The sequence below is a fragment of the Eimeria acervulina genome, genomic scaffold, assembly GCF_000499425.1.
Source record: "Eimeria acervulina Houghton genomic scaffold, Eah_scaff61, whole genome shotgun sequence".
Taxonomy (NCBI): domain Eukaryota; phylum Apicomplexa; class Conoidasida; order Eucoccidiorida; family Eimeriidae; genus Eimeria; species Eimeria acervulina.
This window is the reverse complement of record NW_013549692.1, coordinates 42,720-61,969: the sequence shown is the minus strand read 5'-3', so window position 1 is coordinate 61,969 and position 19,250 is coordinate 42,720. Positions and strand designations below refer to the sequence as shown.

The 19,250-nt window shown below is 50.8% G+C and overlaps 3 protein-coding genes across 3 annotated transcripts; 2 read left to right on the top strand and 1 right to left on the bottom strand.

Moving 5' to 3' along the window:
• Positions 1-615: 615 nt before the first annotated feature.
• Positions 616-6,268, top strand: EAH_00011440 (hypothetical protein, conserved; the record flags this gene model as incomplete). Its single annotated transcript, XM_013394865.1, has 7 exons — positions 616-647; positions 1,068-1,225; positions 1,407-2,662; positions 2,801-2,875; positions 3,087-4,565; positions 4,737-5,142; positions 5,346-6,268. 7 exons carry the CDS (start codon positions 616-618, stop codon positions 6,266-6,268), a joined length of 4,329 nt encoding a protein of 1,442 aa, XP_013250319.1.
• Positions 6,269-7,896: 1,628 nt separating this feature from the next.
• EAH_00011430 (ELMO/CED-12 family domain-containing protein, putative) lies at positions 7,897-10,936 on the bottom strand (the record flags this gene model as incomplete). The annotated part of the gene is made up of 6 exons (XM_013394864.1): positions 7,897-8,735; positions 8,961-9,111; positions 9,309-9,547; positions 9,803-9,867; positions 10,289-10,347; positions 10,850-10,936. The coding sequence occupies 6 exons, from the start codon at positions 10,934-10,936 to the stop codon at positions 7,897-7,899; spliced, it is 1,440 nt and encodes a 479-aa protein (XP_013250318.1).
• Positions 10,937-15,498: 4,562 nt separating this feature from the next.
• On the top strand, positions 15,499-18,726 carry EAH_00011420 (histidine acid phosphatase domain containing protein, putative; the record flags this gene model as incomplete). Its single annotated transcript, XM_013394863.1, has 4 exons — positions 15,499-15,747; positions 16,030-16,663; positions 17,005-18,097; positions 18,348-18,726. The coding sequence occupies 4 exons, from the start codon at positions 15,499-15,501 to the stop codon at positions 18,724-18,726; spliced, it is 2,355 nt and encodes a 784-aa protein (XP_013250317.1).
• Between the last annotated feature and the right edge of the window lie 524 nt (positions 18,727-19,250).

Genomic DNA, 19,250 nt, shown 5'->3' with positions numbered 1-19,250 from the left:
AAAGAAGTACATCTCAGGCCCCGCTGGGCCTGGTCCGGTGGTGCTTGAAGGTCCATTGGGGGTCTACAGAAGGGGGGCTCGAGTGCTGTTGAAAAAGTATTTAATTTGTAAATATAAAAGTATATTTTATTTTAAAACTAAATAAATAATTACTGTTTTAAATCAATTGTTTTCAAGATGGGGGGGCAGCTGCTTACTGGTGATGAAGACAACGGTGAGTGGTGTGAGGATAAAGACCTTTTTTCCGTATCGATGTTGTTTGTGTGTAAATACACAGAAATATATTGAAATAAAAGTTTATTTAAATATATTTAAATAAAATAAGATTATTTTCAAGAATATTTTGATTGGTTTGAGGCTACAGACAGCCAACATACCCTTGTTGGCTGCCTAAGGGTCTCTCTCTCTCCCCTGCGCGCAATACTCTACAGCTGCGGCTCGATATCGATTGCCTTTGACCCTGTTTCTTTTGAAATTCCTTTTAATAGGACTCAAACATTCTTTTTGCTGTTTCTAATCTTATTTGAATATCATTTTCACTTCTTTTTTAGCTGTTCTTCAGCTTCCTCAATACTCTGCGCCGTACGACCACTGAGAGCGGCGTACTTCTTGAAAATGAAAAGCTGTCTTCTTGCATCGAAGGCCTCGTAAGTCAGTTCTTCCCCTTGATATAAGCTTTACCTCACTTAAATAAAGAGTAAAAACTCTAAAACTGCTGCGGTTTCAGGCTTTTAAGTGGCCCCAGCTTAGCTCTGTCTTCTTTGCAATAGACCCTCTCGCCCGTTTGTAGCTAACTGTGAAGACCTCTTTGTCACGCACCCACGAGGGACTCAAACTCTTCTCTTTTCCTTGCCTTACGAGTGTATGATGCTCTTCTTGCCTACATAAAACTATACATATATATATAAATATCTTTAAAGGGAGGGGAGGTATCAGCCCTAAGGTGCCTTAAGGGCCCGGGTAGTTCTCGATTTCTTTGAGTTGAGAGTTAGTGTTTGTCGTATTGTTGCTGCCTCTTAAGATTTATAAAGAAATATCTTTTTCCTTCTCTTCTTCTGCTTCTTCAGAGTGAAATTCCTCTACAGCACGGCTCCACTACATCTCGTTATCTTGTTAGCTGCGCTTGCCTGCGTCTCTTGCGGCCCCGTGCATACTGAAGGCGTAGAGCACACCAACAGCCCCCCTCAGTGTCCTGCCCCTCCTTCTTCCCCCAACCGTCCTTGTGGTAAGGTAGACGGAGACAGTACATTGCAGCAGCTTTATCTCTATATATGTCTTTGCAGCTTAGAGACAAAGTAAAGAGCCACGTAGGGCACTGCATTCTAGTAGCTATGTGCATAGCTGGCCTGTCTCTATAGCTGCATGCATATCATACTCTCTATTGTCTCTTGTCTTGTTCTATTCAGTAGGGACCTCCCGTGACGCGGGTAGGGAGGCTACAGAACTGCAGCTCTGGAACGCGGTGGATGCAGTACGTACAGCAGAAGCAGCAGCAGCAGCAGCAGCAATGACGCCAACAGATGCACAGGGAGAACAGTCTATCAGGCAAGAAGGAGGCAACAGCCAGGAGACAGCCCGTGCGACAGCAGGAGTCTCCGGGGCTGCTGCTGCTTCTGAGCGGGTGTCTGGTGGTGAGCAAGGGGCAGCAATGGCTGCTGAAGAGACGGAGAGAGGATACGCCTTCACTAGGGATGTATCTACAGATGTAGAGACAAATAAGACCCCAACAGAACCCTCAGAGATGCAATATGGGCAGTCTACCACTCCGTTGCTGCCTTCAGTTCAAGCGGAGGCACAGGCTCCGTCTTCATGTGCACACACCAACGAAGAGGAGACAGCAGCAGCAGAGAGACTGCAAGCAAACCATACTTTACCCCCAAGGCCCTTAGCATCTCACCCTGTCTCTCGTCAGAACCAAACAGTAGAGCCCCAGGACTCTCAGCAGCGTGGCAGATACAGCAATCAGCCAGGGGGACGGGGAGGGCGCGGCGCCCGCATCTATGAACGGAGACAGCCGCTAGAGGAGACAACCTCTCCCGCTAGGCCTCAGTACTATAATCAAAGGCCAAGAGGGGGGGCTCCCATTCGAAGAGGAAGAGGAGCATATCTCAATAGCAGGCAGGGACCCCTGCACTTTCAGCAGTTCCCAGGGCAGCACCCGCAACAACAGGCACACAGGCAGACACAACAGCCGCAGCAGACACAACAACAGCCTCAGCAGCAGCCACAGCAACACGAGCAGACACAACAGCAGCCTCAGCAACACCAACAGGCACAACAGCCCCAGCAGCAGCAGCCTCAACAACGCCGGCAGGCACAGCAGCAGACACAACAGCAGCCTCAGCGGCAGCAGCAGCCACATCAGCAGCCTCAGCAACACCGACAGACACAACCGCAGCCTCAGCAGCAGCAGCAAGCACAGCAGCAGCAGCAGCAGCAATCACAACAGCAGCCCCAGCAGCAGCAATCACAACAGCAGCCCCAGCAGCAGCAGCAACGCCAGCAGTCACAACAGCCTCAGCAAAGATACGTCCCTCGCTCGAGCCCACGCTATCATGATCCCTCGCAGTTTATTGGCCCAAGTTATCGTGCAAACACTGCCAACCCTCGAGGTGTTTGGTATAAAGCTGCAGGCCCTGCCTTTTATCCTCAGCCCCCTCTGGTAAGTTAAGAGAAGTAGCAGTAGCCAGCAGCAGCACTATCCCTTAGAAACCGCCCTGTCTAAAGCTGAATATACCTTGTCTTCTTGTAGAGATAATACCTTTTGTCTCTTTATGTTGCTGTTTACTTCTACTCGCAGCCTAGAGGTTACTTCATGCCTCCCGCACCAGGCCAGGCGTTTCCCCCGCCCCCTCCTCCACCACAACGCGATCTTGTAAGCTGACCTAATGCAGTATTATATATTTATTAATTGCTTTAGTCTTATATGAAGTGTAAGACCCTATGTACAAGAGCTGCTTGCTTGGTCGCCTTATTCTCCTGATTAGTTAATATTCTTCGGTTGTGTTGTTTTATTGGTATCAAACTTTAAACAGGAGTTTTAAGCCTGATGTGTGTCTGATCTCGCTCTCTGGCTTTGCCTTCAGGCACAGATTGACGCAGCCATAAATATCTCTGATGGGGAGGTCAGGCCGCTGCAGCAGCCCCGCCCTCTTTACCCCGACGAGGTGCAGTGCCTGCGGGACCAGCATATACTACCGGGACAGCAGCGTCCCTCGCAGCAGCAGCAGCAGCAACAGCAGCAGCAGGAGCAGCAGCAAGAACAACAACCGCAACAGCAGCCTGCTGCGCAAAAGGAACGGGAGGGGAATGAGGAAACCAAGCAGCAGCACAACGAGCAAACGGAGCGAATAAAAGAGCAGCAGCAAGAATGCAAGGACGCAGCACATGGGGAGCAGCAGCAACAACAGCAGAACCAATCACAGCCCTCCAACGATTCGGGATCGCAGCAAAGACAGGGGTGGGCGCCACAGCGTGGTGGGCCTCAGTCGTACATGCAGCAGCGCATGCACCTGCAGAGACAGCAGGACAACCTGCAGCAGCAGTCGATGCAGTTGCAGCAGCAGCAGATACAGCTGGAAAAACAGTGGGAAGCCTACAGAGAGAAGCAACACAACTCGCAAAAAGAACAGCCAGACCATGAGCAGATGGATGAGGAAAACAATCGCTCCAAGAAGCCCAGCGAGGATGAAGAGATGCAGCAGCTGCTCTTCAAGGACCTGCAGCAGCAGCAAGCCCAGTTGGAGCAACAGTGGCAGCATCTAAGACAAGAACAAGCGTATCTAGAACAGCAGCAAGCTTATCTCGAGCAGCAAGCACCTCAATCAGGCATGCGCAGCCCAGGTACTCCTTTTCCCCCAAGGCGCTGGCAGCGATCGCGCTTAACGGATGGGGAGCAAAGGACCCTGCAGCAACAGCAGCAATATCTAGATCAGCAGCTTAGATTCCTTCAAGATCAACAAGAGTATCTCAACCATCAACAAGGAAGGTGGCAGCACCCCAAGTACGTGCAGCAACGCATTGTATACCTTGAGCAGCAACAGAGATATCTAGGAAAGTTGCAGCGGAGGCAGCAGCTGCACTCTAGCATCATTAGCAGCGGCTCTAACCCGAACGAGGCCAATGAGGAGGAGCCCAGGCACGTTGTGCCTTCTTGGGTGCCTGATCCCACCCCCTTGGGTTTCTATGACAGCACAGGCTTGTGGATTCCTTACGGAATGGAGGAGTATCATAAGCAGCAGCTGGAGCAGGCGCGAGGAAAGATACAAGAAGAACAGGAGGCACTGCAAGCAGAGCTCACGAAAAAACAGCAACAAGGTGGCCCCAAGCAATTCGCAGGCAAGAGCAGCGGAAGACGCCGTGTAGACTCCCCATACCCCCATCAACCAGCAGGAAGCATACCTCCTTACCAAGGGAGTCGGGGGGTAGATCGATACACCCCACACCCCTCTCAGATTCCAAGAGCTGCAGGAGCTCAACAGAGCTACCGCGGTGGCCCACAACTCACTCGAGCCCCTTGCAACGCCAACGGAGTGCCCCTTCATATTTTCAGAGATGAAGTTGAGGTGAGCTACATCATCTCTGAAAATATGAAGGGGCACTCCGTTGGCGTTGCAAGGGGCTGTACGGGCCCTGCTTTTTCAGTTCTATTTTTTGAGCTTTTACTACGTTATGCATGCATTTTTAATAGTGATATGGTGTTTTTGCTGCTGGTTTCCTTACGCTGCGATTCGCAGTACGCAAGAGCTGTCTGGAGGCGCATGTCTGGCAAGTTGAGGCACCAACTCTTCTTGCTGAGAGAACAGCGAAGACGCAAAGAAAGACAATCAGCTGGCCGTCTTGAGCGACAGCTTCAGCAGCAACGACAGCAAGAGGAACAGCAGCAGCAGGAAGTGGAGCGGGAATCGCAGCAAATGCAGCAAGATCAGCAGAAAGACGAACATAAGGAGAAGAAGCAAGATAAGAAACAACAGAAATCTGCTGCAGAGAGCCATGGGAAGCAGGAGATGCATGCAGCTGCCAGCTCATCGCCCGCACAAACAAATCAAGAAGAACCACCCATGAGGCCCGTGGTCAACCTACAAGAGACACCAGCTCCCGCCCCATCTCTCGGAGAGCCACCTAGAAATGATAGTGCTTCAGGTTCGTTGCCTTCTCAGTATATATTCTTGTTGCTTGGGGTTGAGGGTTTGGGGCTTTGCAAAGGGCCTTTAAAGCAGTTTTACTGTAGTAGTACATCCTTCCTTCTGTGAGAATCTTTACGTAGTAATCCAGTAGGCATGTTGCCTGATCTGCTGCAGTCACCTGCATACATTGCGTTGTCTTGTGGTTGCTTTGCCCCTCAGCTCTAGAAGGCTTGCCCTATCTGGACAGGAGCTTCCTACTACACCGAGCCCCTCGGGAGCAGAATGGAGGAAGTGCCTCTAGCACAGCAGACCCTCGAACAGTGGAGCCTAGTGCAGGGAGATCGCAGGTGCCCGCAGCATTGGAGGATCTGTATGAGGCCCTGAGGTCTTGCGACCCCCGACTGCTTACTTCAGAGGCACAAGCAGCAGCTGGGGTAGCGCCAATAGAACAGTATGATACCTCGGTTATGGAAGAGCTCGTCAGGAGAGCCATGTTGCGGTACTTGGGTGAGGGACGCTGGACATCGTACGAAGGCTTTGTTACTTCCCAGGCGGCAGCACTAAGACTGACGGAAGACGAGATCCTGTATATGCACTTGGTGTTTTATTTGAGCTTATTCAACCAACACGCCACTCAACATGTCGCAGACACTCTAAGAGAACATCGAGGGAGATCTCGTGGGGCCCATAACAGACGCACAGGACCTCGTCAAGGACTCTCTGTGGATACAGAGAAGGAGCAAGAATGCAGTGATAGTAAAGACGACCTCCAAGATCGCCTTAGGTTGCTGCAGATCTTGCAAGACAGATACAGGAGCCAAGTTGAGCTACGGATTGAGGAAATACGCTCCCTTATTCTGAGACCTCGCCAGGAAACGCAGACACCAGCAAACCCTCCTCAAGACTCCACTAAAAATGCTTCTCAGAACTCTGCGAACAAACCCCAGAAGGACACTGCAAACCCACACTCGCAAGACACCACAAGCCCGCCCACAACACCTCCACAAGACGCATCTTCTGTTGACCGCTTGGGAGCAGCTGGAGACGAGCAAGGGAGTCAAGAGACACTACAAGAAGCAAATGATAGCACAATAAATGATACCCAGTGCGCTGCAGGTCCCAATCTGAGGCACACCTCTTAGTTTAGACTGCATTGAATTTTATAATAGGTCTCCTACTGCGTTCTTGTATCTTCGGGTACGCCCTGCGGTTCCGTCTTAGTGCTTCATAGACTAATGGCAAAGGAGTCAATGAGGGATGCACGTGCTATTATGTGCATGCGTACAAAGCCAAAAGGGCACCAGGGAACAGACACTTTTCTTTTGCAGTGCCCCTTCCTCGCCCCCTCCACACACCCAGGCTGACAGCGCAGTGTGTGGCTGTCATTGTTTTCTCAACCTAATGGTTTTGTTTCGATAAGGTGCTTATCCCCGCCATATAACGCCAGATATTCAGAGGACTCATCAGTGCTGCCACTGCAATAACACACTTCTCTGTTGACCGCCTCACCGCGCTTGCTCGATTACATATATTTCGTTAGAATACTAAGAGGTTCAACTTCGTCTACTCCGGTGTATATTCACTTGAAACAAAGTGACAAGAGCTGTAGGTACTGTCAAGAAAAACTTCGGTCTTCAAAACTCATCAAGAAAACCATAGAAAGCAAGGCTGCCTGTTTGTGCGTGGGCGATAGCCTTTCTGTCCCATTTCCATCCATATGAAAAGTAAAAACACCCTAAACAAAGCCCTTAAACCCTTCTGTAGACCTCTGTAAGGAACAGGAAGGCCTCAGGCATGCCTATACTATAGCGTCTACGGCTCAGCGTTCAATCGCTAGCCGGCGAGCAGTGGAGACCTCACTTATGTTCATTTATGGGTATGTTGTCTTCCTTGTGCACAGTAGCAGGCCCTGCAAGAGGTGAATATAGAGACTAAGCACGCATATAATAATGCATTATTAATGCAAGAATAAAGAAGTTGAAACCCAAATCCCTACAATGCGGGTGTAATCTGCAGGAGGAGGGACGGTGAAAAGGTGCGTAGGCTTAAGCCAGACAAATAGAAGCCAGCATCGCTGCTGCTGTCCAATAGACAGCCTAGGAGACTCCCCTTACTACTGTCTCTACTTTTATCTGCTGCGAAGCTGCTTGGCACCGCAGCAGGCACTGCACACGCCACGCAGTAAAGGTGTGTTCCCGCTGTATACGCATATTCAGCAGCAAGAGCTACTCAAGTAGAAGTAGATTCCCTCAAATGGTAGTTCAAGAAATGTAGAAGGCCCCCCACTGCGACCCAGTGGGTGTCTCCAGCCCAAGGAGACAAAATAAGCTGGTGCCCGTACACCCCGAGGTCAATCAGCGGAGGAATGTAGAACGAGAAAGCATTGCTTGCTTTAACTTTCAAGTAAAGAACATTCAAGCAACCCTATGCCTCGGCCCCCAGCTGTATAAGTAAACAACAATCCATCATTCTACTTCGCTGTAAGCAGTGAAGCGCTGCCTCAGCGAGCACTCTACGAGGGGAAACAACTACTACCAGACCTTTTCAGTGTCTACACAGCTCGAGAGACAGTGCTACTCTTATTGCTGCTGTCTTCACCCGCACATGATGGCGCCCCCCGCCCTGCACCAGAAAGCCGTCAAGCGGGGCCCCTGATATTTGGAAAGAGGCGCCTAAAGCTCAAGCCCCAAGCCCTAGAGGGCGAGCCTTTGGCTTCTAGAAAACAGGGTTTAATATGCAGCGGCACTCAGGTGTCGCTTCTGTTGGTGCTCTACGACCAGCAGCCCCGGCAAATAGCCTGCAGATCGGAGACGGTCTCTACAGCTCCGTCGCACAGCACAGCGTCTACCGCATTCCTAACTTCTTTGAGGGCCTCCCCAAAGCACAGCTGCGCCCGTCGATGCAGCAGATTGTCTGGGGGCTCTTCTGCGCAAGGCCTTTGCTGCTGCAGCTCCCCAGGGATCGATGCTGGGCCAGGCAGCCCCTGATGAGGCTGAGGATAACTCTGTCCTCCCGAAGATCTCGGAGACGTTCCTCCCGATCCCATCCCAGATGTGGGGCTGCTAATTGTATCGTCGGGTGCAAGCAGAGACCTGGTAGACAAGCCATGGGCGCCAACCTTCCCCTCTTGTGGGGTCAAAAGAGACTCCCCCGATGCATGCAATGGCCGGCTATCCTCCCCGTTCGATGCCACTGCCTTCTCGCTTGCAGGCACTGTCTCTCTGCCGCCGTGGCGGTGCTGCTGCAGGGCCCTCGACAGGCCCCGGGAGGCCTGGAGGGAGACCTGCTGCAGTCTGCGATGGTTGGGTAAGTGGCTGAGCACGTGGCGTGGAGACTGAAGGGGGGGGTCCTTCCCTTCATGCTGCCAAGCCCCTCTTACAGCGAGTTCGTAGTCTAATCGAATGCATGCGCAAGCAAATAAATGTCCAAAGACGGTAAGTGCGCGCCTCTCCGTCACTCTCCCCACTTCCATAGAAGCTGTCGCATGCTTTGAAAAGGAAGCCCTACGCCGCAGTCGCCTCCCAGGAGGCAAAGACAAACCAGAGGGGGGACGCAGCGATCCGTTTGATCTACTGGGGCCGGGGATAGAGGGCCTCAGCGCTGTAGCCTCTGTACAACAAACACCGTACACTCATATCAAATACATATATTTTATATTATATATATTATACTGAATGCAGAAAGTATTTTACAGAGTCTGCACCGACCCAGTGGGTCCCGAGACACTCCACTTCCATGCATCCATCGCCAATTGGCTCTCTACGCAAACTGCTGCTGCTGCTGCTGCTGCTGCTGCTGCTGCTGGAGTTGCAGGCCTGGAAGGGCGCCACCCACCTGGAGGGAAATACTCTTCTGTCTCTTCCTCGGCTGCAGCAGCACTCAGGCAAAGACGCAGAAAGCTACGCACCGCCCGACGGGGGGCTTGCAGCTCGCCGCCACCCAAACCTGAAGGCGCTGTTAGCCGGAGATAGGCAGTCAGCATGTGCTGCACATAGCAGCAGCAGCGGCAGCAACAACAACATCGAGCTTCACGACAATCGCCAGCAATTGCTGCTGATGCGCCCAATGGAACAGACGCTCCAGTGCGACACCAGTAGCATGTGCAGCAGCAGCAGCAGCCACAAGTGGAACTGCAGCAGCAGGTATAGCAGCAGCAAGCGCAGCAGCAGCAGCAGGACCAACCGTGACATTGATGAAAGCAGCCGCCATAGGGAACCCCGCTTCATAGCTCTTCCTAGAAAAAGACTCAAATTGAACTGGGTAGCGAAGACGAAAGAAACAAAGATTTTCAAGGGCAAGCAAACCTCCCCCCCGGAAGTCTCTCCGCGGGTCTGCACTCTGAGATGGAGACAGACAGAGAGTGAGGACATAGAGAGAATAAGTAGTTATAATCAAAGGAGACAGCACACACAGACAGAAACCTACAAGTAGTTAGAATAAAAGGAGACAGCAAACGCAGACAGAAACCTACAAGTAGTTATAATCAAAGGAGACAGCAGAGAGACAAAAAAAGATACAGCGGAGGAGACAAAGAGACAAGCCAGAGACACAAACAGAGGGCACAGGAGACAGACAGAGAAGATGTAGGGGGCCGGAGACAGAAAGGCAAACGACGACAACAGCATACAGCTTAATAAAGGGAGGAGACGAAATCAGAGACAGATAAAGCAACCAACCCGAGGAGGAGACAACAAAGAGAGACAGAAATAAAACCAAAGACAAGTACAGCACAGGACTGCCACTGAGACAAAACAGAGAAGAAAGAAAGACTCCTACAGAGACAGATGAGGAGCTAACAGATTTAAATGCACAACCGTCAGAAATAAGAGGAGGAGACAGATAGGAAGTAGATAAAGACAGACAGAGAGGCAGCCGCATGCGCATATGGAGACAAAGAAATGCTGCAAAAGGAGACAGACACCGAGATAAATACAAACCGAAGAGAAGAAACATGCAGAGAAAGAAGAAATAAAGACAAGACATTAAAAACGACAGAGAAGAGCAGCACAATTAACTGCGTCCCTGTACATAACTCAGCAAATGAAGGCATTAATAAAACAAAGACAGCAGCAACATCAAACAAAGAAGGAATACAAAGTAAAAACAAAGAGAGCAGCAGAAGCAAATAAACAGAAACTCCTCAATAAAATATTACTATTCACCTGGAAGCCAACCTCTCGCCAACGAGGGTCTTCTTCTTTGCAGACTTCTGCAGCAGCCTCTGGAAAACAGAGAACGAAAAACCGCTGAAGAAGCTGCAGAGACACCCCAAACCTCAACGCATGCAGGGCTGAGGAGAAGGCTAATAAACAGAGACAGGTCTCCTTGCCTCGCTACGCAGCCTTCTCTTTAAAATCATGCAGACAGAAGCTCTCCCTCAATCGTAGCAGCCAAAAGAATTAAAATATTTAAATTCAAAAAACTACATTAAAATTTCTACAAATAATTCAGCTAAAATAATAAATAAGTAAACATTTAAGGGGAAAGACGCTGAAGATATGCAAATAAAAACCCGTTGTGAAGAGAGGAAGGCATATGTACAACAACATAACAAAAAAGGATAGAGACAGAAGAATGAAGACAAGAAAGAGGGGCTGACAAAGGTGATGGGTACTGCATACATAAAGATATAGATAGTCAAAGGAGGACAGAGAGAGGCCTACAGATGTACGGAGAAGAAAGAAAGATACAAGCATACAGAGAGGCATGCAAGTAAGTAGTACCTGCTCGTGGTTTTTGTTGTCCTTGTCATAGGGTGTGGAGGCCAGTCTCCCTAGCTGCTGAAGCAGCAGCTTTTCCTCAAACGTCATATCCCCATCAAAAAAATTACTTAGAAAAGAAAATAAACGCAAACAGGAGGAAGAGGCGACCCCAACACCTCGGGGGGCCCCCTCAGCTGCCCCCTGAGGCAGCCGAGGACTCTGCATCTAAATGCAAACAGACAAATAAAAAGAAACACTAAATAAAACAATACCCTAGGCCCCAATGGGTACCGGTAGGCTGGAAGGGCCTCCAGCGGTTTCTATGGGGCTTCCTCAGTGGAGTACATGGCGACCCTAAGTATTAGACCGGCAGACCATTGGTCTGCCCCTGCTACTCCTCCTGTTGTTGTTGCTGCTGCTGCTGCTGTTTTCTTTTGCTGCTGATGCGCTTGAAGGACCCCAAAACAAAGCCGTGGGGCTACTCATATATAACAGGAGGGGGGCCCCAGGGTAGCTTCCTCAGCAGAAACTCACCCCTCCTGCAGCTCCTATGAAGCTTTAAAGATTCACAGAAAGAAGAAAAAAATACAGAAGGTCGAGACAAAGAGAGAAAAGCAGAGCGCTACTGCTAGTTTGCATAGCACAGGGGGAGAGCCTCAAGATAAATAGAAAGAGGCAGGAGAGAACAAGGGGGGGTGTCTGACCAGGGTCTGGTTGTCTTCTCCTGAAAAGAAGAAAGTTAATAAAATATAATATATATGAGAAAAGAGAAAAAAAAGACAAATTAGAAACAAACTCTCAGCAGCACAGCGACTGCCCCTGTTCATATATTACTCCTGCAGCTGCTACTGACCGCGCAGAACTAACTACTGCCTCGTTATCCCCTCTTTATGATTCTCCTTGTGTTTATATATCAAACATATAATAAATAACAAAAAAGAAAAACTTTATCCATATTCCTGGGGCTGCTGAAGCAACACCCCCCAATGCACCCGGGCCCCGTGCCCGCTCCAGAACCCGCAGTAAATTTTCTTGTTTTTACCCGTGCAGCAAATGCATCCTTCATACCTCTTTTATATATTTTGTTTGGAGCATTTGTATGATCAATATAATCAGTGAAAACAGCATATTATCATGGGAATACTTTCTCTACAGGAGTAACGCTTTAGAGTGCTTGATGTATGGTATCATGCTGTTGTGGATATCTTCAAAGGGCTTTGCTGAGATCAATAGAAAGTCCTCACCTTGAGATTGTATTAAGCTTCTGTTCTTGCATATGCTGTGCATGATGCGCGCTCCTTACTCCTTTGAAACGCCGTTGTACTCGTTTGGCCTGAAGAAGCTGTGAGACCTTCAGCTCAGCCATCCAGTGCAGTCAATAATGCCCAAGACAAGGGTTATTAAGACGCAACTGAGTACGCCTCCTCAGTCATCACGCCTCCTGGGTACAATAACACTGAGGCCCATGTCAGCAGGGTCTAGGTAGAGTTGGTACGCGGATGTCTACTGCCGCGCAAGCTGAGTATTGAGGATCAAGGAAGAGTACAGCGATTTCCTACAGCATGGTGATTGCTGCTGCGTTAGTAGGTGCGGGTGCTTTGCAGTATTTGCTGCAGCACGGTGAGGTGCAGCTACAATGACAGGCCAGCTCTCTTCCGGAGCATTTGTCCTGGGGCCGCTCCATCCAGAACACCGTAGGACGATGGGAGAGGACATCTGCGAGAGGTATTAGGGTCAGAGACATAAGACTACATCTGCTTTTTAGGTGGTTTGGTCTTATGTCTCTGACCCTACTACCTCTCACGACTGTCCTCATTTCAGATCGAGGACCTTTGCTACATATGGGGATGTTGCGGTGATCACGCGGCCTTTCTTGAGTTGCACCACCTCTTGATGCAGTCCCTCCTGTTAGACAACCTGACGTGACAGCATACCCAATCCCCTTTTAATGCATGCGCTGGCACTGTAGGCAGTTGAGAAACGCTTGTTTGGCCTTTAGGAGCCAGTTTGCAGTACTAAACCTAAGGCAGACCGTCCACCTAAAGGAAAGCATGAAAGAAGCTGAGCATTTTCCCCATCGAGGGGCGGTACTATCCACTGTGTGCGCCTTAAAGAACATGCAGTTCCACTTAAAGCAACTCGGAAGGGTTGCAAGCGGCTGCACAACTTCGTTTGTTTGTGCCTGGCGTTCTTGTGCTTTGCTCATACATGCCCAAGCTATCCCAAGCAATGTATGGAAGCCCATAGCTGCGGATGCATGTGGGTGGCTGCTAGCACCGAGGTTCAACATGCAAACTGACCGGGGTGCATCAACATGAAACTACGTCTGCACCATTGTAGCAGAGAGCCTCTTTCCCGAAGGAAGAAAGTCAGGCTACTTTGGTTAATTTTGCTGGAGAAAAAGCAAATTGCTGCTACAGAAGCGTGTGGTTGATACGTTCAATTTGTGGCGTGCGCCGCAGCACATCTTCTATTTCCCCAGTGTGCTCTGATAACTAGCGCCGATGATTTGATATATCCATCAGTGTCGTGCACCGCCTTCTAGTAGACCAGAGGCCAATAGCAACTATACATAAAGCTGTAGCTTTCTGGGTGCATTTTGATTGAGAAAGTACATCTCCACAGAAACAAGGAATTCCCGCACTGCTCCCTCATCAAGGAGCCCCTTCATACTTTTTCTTAAAGGCTAGCATAAGCGGCACCACTCTTACTGGAGTTCTTGTGGTTAAAATGTTTACCTCCGAGTAAGTTGTAAATACTGCGCCCTTATAAGTGAGATGATTTGCACTGTGGTTGGTTGCATTCCCTCCAGGGAGGAGGTGGGGGGGATTAGATCCTCATAAAAGTTAGCAATTACAGTGAGAAAAGGCCAAGTCTCTTTGATTAAGTCTTGTGGGAGAATATCCGAACATTATTTCTTTTCTGGGGACGCGACTAACCATTGCTATATACCAAGCAATCCAGCTGTAGCTGGTGAAGTTATCATATTGCGCTTGCAGCTCTGAACCATGTAGCGTTTCCCAATATAACGGGGGTTCTCCATCTTATCAGAAGGCTGCGGTGAGCCCCAATAGCCAATACAGTTGCGAGGAGAGTTCCCCCAAGTCAGCTGATTTACCCTCAAGTCACCAGCCTTCATGGGTGTGGGGGCCCCGCCCTGCAGCAAGTGGTGTAAGGCAACTCCGCATGAAGGCATAGCCAATCCCCCGTTCCTGCATGCGCCAGACTGTAGATAATTGTTAACCGCTTACTTGGTCCTTAATAACCACGCCGCGCACATACTTGTGGCAGTTAATAAGAGAACATGCTATAGTGTATAGGGCCCCTTTCGATGCGTGCACAAGCAATAAGCACAAGTGTTTACCACTTATTAAGATCTCAGTGTCGATCTCAGTGTCCAGCCTGTTGGTTAGTAGAAGCTTATGTAACAATTTCAGGCAAAGCAGCATGTAGGGTAGCGTCGCGCTGAACGCTAAACCCTAGACCAGATAAATGCAAGTGGAGGCCCTTTGCTATCATCTGGCAGAGAGGGAGCAGCGCACGGATGAAGAGTGCACGCTAAGGTCTCACGTAAATGGTGAGAAAGCTTCACGGCTTAGGGTTTAGGGTTTAGAGTTTAGGGTTTAGTGTCTAGGGCTTAGGGTTTAGGGTTTAGAGTTTAAGGTTTCATATCAGGCCGAGCGTCGCTGCCCGCAGATCATCTAAGGCTTTTCCCTGCTGTAAACTTGTGCAGCGCAAGCACAACACAAGCGTTTTCAAAGTCTTTTATAAATAAAATTATTTGTGATTAAATACTAGTTAAGCGAGAGTTTTATTTCTTATCTAAACAGGGAGTAACGAGGCCCCAGGGGGCAGCCGCTCGCCGCCCTGTAGGGGCTGCTGGGGCCCTCCTTCATAGTACTGCAGAGCTTAGGCAAAACGCACCTTTACTAAATATTAATATTTGTTTAAGGGAAAAGTATTTATTTTTAAAGCACTCACAATATAAACTCTTCCACTTGTCGGTCTCATAAGGCGCCGAGAGCCCTTCTTGTGTGTGGGTGTTATATTAGTAGATTAGCACTGCCCTGCCCTCTCCTTTGCTGCGCCTCCTTATCTGGGGTTGCTGTAGACATTAGTCGTACTTACAAGAAAGACAGCTGCAAACGCTCTGTCTCCTGTGTACTGGCACTCCTTAGCCTTGGGAGCGGCTGCAGCAAAAGCAGCAGCAGCAGCCGCAGCCGCTGCAGAAGCAGCAAAAGTATAGAGACGGCAATCCTTTTTTGCTTTTGCATTAGTACTACTGTTCTTGCTGCTGCTCCATCGCAACTCTTTTCCAGACGCATGCGGGGCTTACTATGACCCAGAACTCTCTCTCCTTCGCTCTATAGCAACGGCTTCCTGCCGCTAGCGCAGCAGCAGCTGCAGCTGCTGCTGCTGCTGCTGGTGCTGCAGCGTCTGAGGCTGCAGCCACTCTTGCTGCTGCTGCTGCTGGCTTTGCAACGGCCTCGACCGCAGGTGTTGCGCCGGCTGCGTAATTTGCAGTCACTGTTTGAAAAGAAAGGCGGCGCATAGTAGCAGCAGCCACAGGAACAGCAGCAGCAGCAGCAGCAGCAGTAGCACCATCAGCACCACCACAACCGCCAGCAGCAACATCCTTAGACGAAACAAAAGCAGCAACAGCTGGCGCTATGTCTTCCTGCTGCTGGATTTCCTCAGCCCTAAAGGGGTCCCCTAGTCGTGTGCTTGTTGCGCTGCTGTTGGTGAGCTGCTCTCGCCCTGATGCTGGTGCTGCTGCCTTGGGGGTAGCAGCAGCAGCTGCTGCTGCACCAGCAGCAGACTATCCGGAGTATTGTTTGAAGGAGTGGACAGTGCAAGACAGGCGATCGGTGCCGCCGTTGAGTGCAGCTGCTCAATCGCTTAATTTGCAGCTTCAACAGGTAAAATGCCGCTGAGGCTCCCTTAGCGTTGTGCTGCTGCTGCTGCTGCTGTAGCTGCTGCTTCGAGTGCTCCTCTCTTCTGCAGACCCTGAGTCTGCCGCTGCTGCTGTTGTTGCGTCTGCCGCTTTTATTGCTGCTGCTCGCTATTGTTTCTTTGATCGCGCTGTTTACAGAGTGCTTCACTTTTGGTGGTTTAGCCCTCCTGTTGCTGCTGTCGCTGCTGCCGTTACTTCTGCTGCTGTTGCTACTGTTGTCGATGCTGCTGCTTGTGCTGCGCTGCAGGTGCATGCGTTAGTGCGGCACGGCGCCAGGGCCCCCTATGACCGTAACTGTTGGGTGTGGGGCGAAGGCCCCGACTCCGGGCTGCACAAGAACAGCAGCGGAGACAGCAGCAGCAGCAGCAGCAGCAGCGCCAGCAGCAGCCCTAGCAACAGCGACACAAGCAGCAGCAGCAGCAGTGGGGGGCATCGTCATGTGGGCCCCGCCCCCGAACAAGACGCCTTAAGAAGTGACGCTGAGCGGTGCCCCCCAGTTGGCCATCACAGACAGGCTGACTGTGCTGCAGCAGCAGAGTCTCAGGGCCCTGGAGAAGAAATTCATGAAGGGGAAGGCAGCTCACTATCGCCTGCAACAGCAGCAGCAGCAGCAGAAACAACAGCAGCAAAGACTGCTGCTCCTTTAGATGATACACATACCAGCAGCCGCCCACCGCCTCGAGCTCTCTCCGCTGAAGACAGTAGCAACAGCAGCAGCAGCAGCAGCAGCAGCGCCGGCGGCGTAGATAGCACCAGTAGCAGAGTCAGCGAGACTCCCCGCGAAAACACAGTGGCTGGAGCAGCAGCAGCAGCAGCAGCAGCAGAGTTAGGACCGCCATGGGAGTGCGCCTTCCAGGAGGAGTTAGGAATGAATGACTCTAGTGAGCTGCTGCGGCGCTTGTTGCTGCTGTTGCTGCTGCTGCATATGCTGCCATTTTCGTTACTGCTTCTCTGCATCTCCCTCTTTCGTTATACTTCATAAGCAAGACAGCTCTTCTGTTTCTGCTGCGGCTGCTATTGCTGTTCGCTGCTTTTTATTTGCTGCTGTTCATTGTATGTGTGCTGGTTGTAGAGCTGCTGCTGCTGCTGCTGGCGTTGCTGCTGGTTTTGTTCGTTATTCTAACTTCTCTGTAAATGCTTTCGCTGATACTATGTCCCTGATGTTGCTGCTGCTGCTGCTGCTGCTTCTGCTGCTGCTGCTGCTGCTGCTGCTGTTTTTCAGGGTCGGGTGAGCTGGCTACCCCGTCTTTAGTGAAGAAATACGTGGCTGGCCCAGCGGAGACAGGTCTCTTTAGAGGCAGCTGCGTCCCTTCTAGCCTTTTAGATGAAGGGCAGGCGCAGCTGCGCCGCATCGGCGCTATCCTTAGCCAGGCCTACGTGGCTGGAGCCTCGCAAACACAGCAGCAGCAGCAGCAGCAGCAGCAACAGCAGCAGCAGCAGTTGGTGCATCGACTGTTTAGTGTGGAGGAGTTACGTGCTGCGCCCCACAGGAGACTGCTTCTGCGTTCTACAGACATTTCACGTACATTAGCGAGCGGGGCTTTTCTATTAGAAGCATTTTTTAAAACATGCGGGGTGTCTCCTCAGCGCATGCAGGTAGAGACACATGAGGTTACTTCAGACCCATTGCTGTCGGGATATGCCTCAACTACTGTCTCCGAACTGAGGAGACAGGCAGAAGCAAGCCCTGAGTTTGCTGCACTTACTGCGAAGCACCACAAGATAAAGCAGCAGCTGGTGCAGCATCTGCATCTCTCGTTAGAGGACCTAGAGGCCCTCTGGCCTGAGGTGATAGTAGATTGTGCTCTCACCTACTACTGCAGCAATAGGAGACACTTGCTGCCGTCCCTGCTGCAGCACAACGACTTCGCTTTGCTGCGACAGCTGCAGCAAATCAATGACCAGATCACCAACTTCTGGACTAGCTGGGCGGAGGCTGCTGCTGCTGCTGCTGCAGCACAGCCCCTCTTTCAAGAGCTCGTGCAGAAAATCCTCGCTCCCATACGCAAAAGCCAGCAGCTGAAGCAGCAGCAACAGCAGCAGCAGCAACGGGGCAGCAGCAGCACGGCAGCAGTAGCACCAGACGCTCCAGAGCCTTCTTTGTCTCTCTACATGACGCACGACGTCACCCTCATTGCTGTCCTTGCTGCTCTGCGAGTCTATGGCGGTGTCTGGCCTCCCTACGCCTCTATTGTAGCCTTCGAGGTCTACGAACACTTCCCGCAGCAGCAAAACAGCAGCACCAGCAGCAGCAGCAGCAGCAACAACGGGAGAGACAGCACCTCATCGCATGTCTTCCGAATTGTTTATAACGGGTGAGTTCCCCAATTGGCTTTCTCTAGGGCGACTCCGCAAGACAGCAACTCGCAGCAGCAACAGCATCACGCAGAGCAGCTGCAGCTGCAGCTAGCCAGCAGCAGAAGGGCAACGGGCTTTGCCGCCCTAGTAGCAGCAGCCGGGTTAGCAGCTTAGCAGCAGCAGCAGCGACGGAAGCAGCAACAGCAGCAGCAACAAAGGCCCCCAAAATGTTGCTATGCGGTGTGTCCTATTGTTTTGTTTGTTCAGAGAAGTTTTAACATCAAAGATGCCCGGGTGTATAGGAGACGCGCTGCTGGCCCCTGACCTCTGCAGTTTAGACGTCCTTATACGCAGCATGCAGACTCCCCCTCCTCAACCCCCTGTGCCTCAAGAAAAGCAGCATAAACAACAGCAACAGCAGCAGCAACAGCAGCAGCAGCAACAGAAGCAGCAGCATCAAGAGGGCCGGGAGCAACGGGAGGATAATCCGCCGGAACGAATGGGCCATTATCGTCAGGCCCAGCAGCAACAGCTGCAGCAGCAACAGCAGCAGCAGGAGCAACAGCAGCAGGAGCAACAGCAGCAGCGGCTGCAGGAGCAGCTGCTGCATCAGCTGCAGCAGCGGCAGCGACAGGAAGAAATGTAGTCAATACTATAGCGGGCTGTTTCCTTTATTAAGGAGACCCTTAGCAACAACGCTCTTTGTTTTTTGTGGCGAGGGCCCCTAATGGGCGCAAGAGAGAGAGTCTCCTCGCCTCAGTTGTCTCCGCATTGTATGTACTGCAGACTTTCTTGTTGTTTATTTAACGTGTTTAAACCTGAAGTAGTATCATTTAGAGTCAAAGGGGACAGTTGCTGATGTGCTCTAAGGGTAGAGACAGCGAACACGTGCAGGCAGAAAGAGAAAGGAAGAAACAGCGATAAGGAGACAGCCGGAAACATGAGGAGACACTAGGAGACAGCATGTGTCCCCTCAAAAAGGAGACAGGCGGGGCTGATAGCAACCACCGCGTGCTGCCCTGCAGCCTCGTTATTACTTCTGTCTCTTTGTGCATTTATTATTTCTTCTGGTGCATGCTGCCTCTCTCTGCCTCCCCTTCTCCCCTCCTGTTGTTCTTTTCCTCGCAAATTCTCTCATCGACTTTATATATATATATATATATATATATA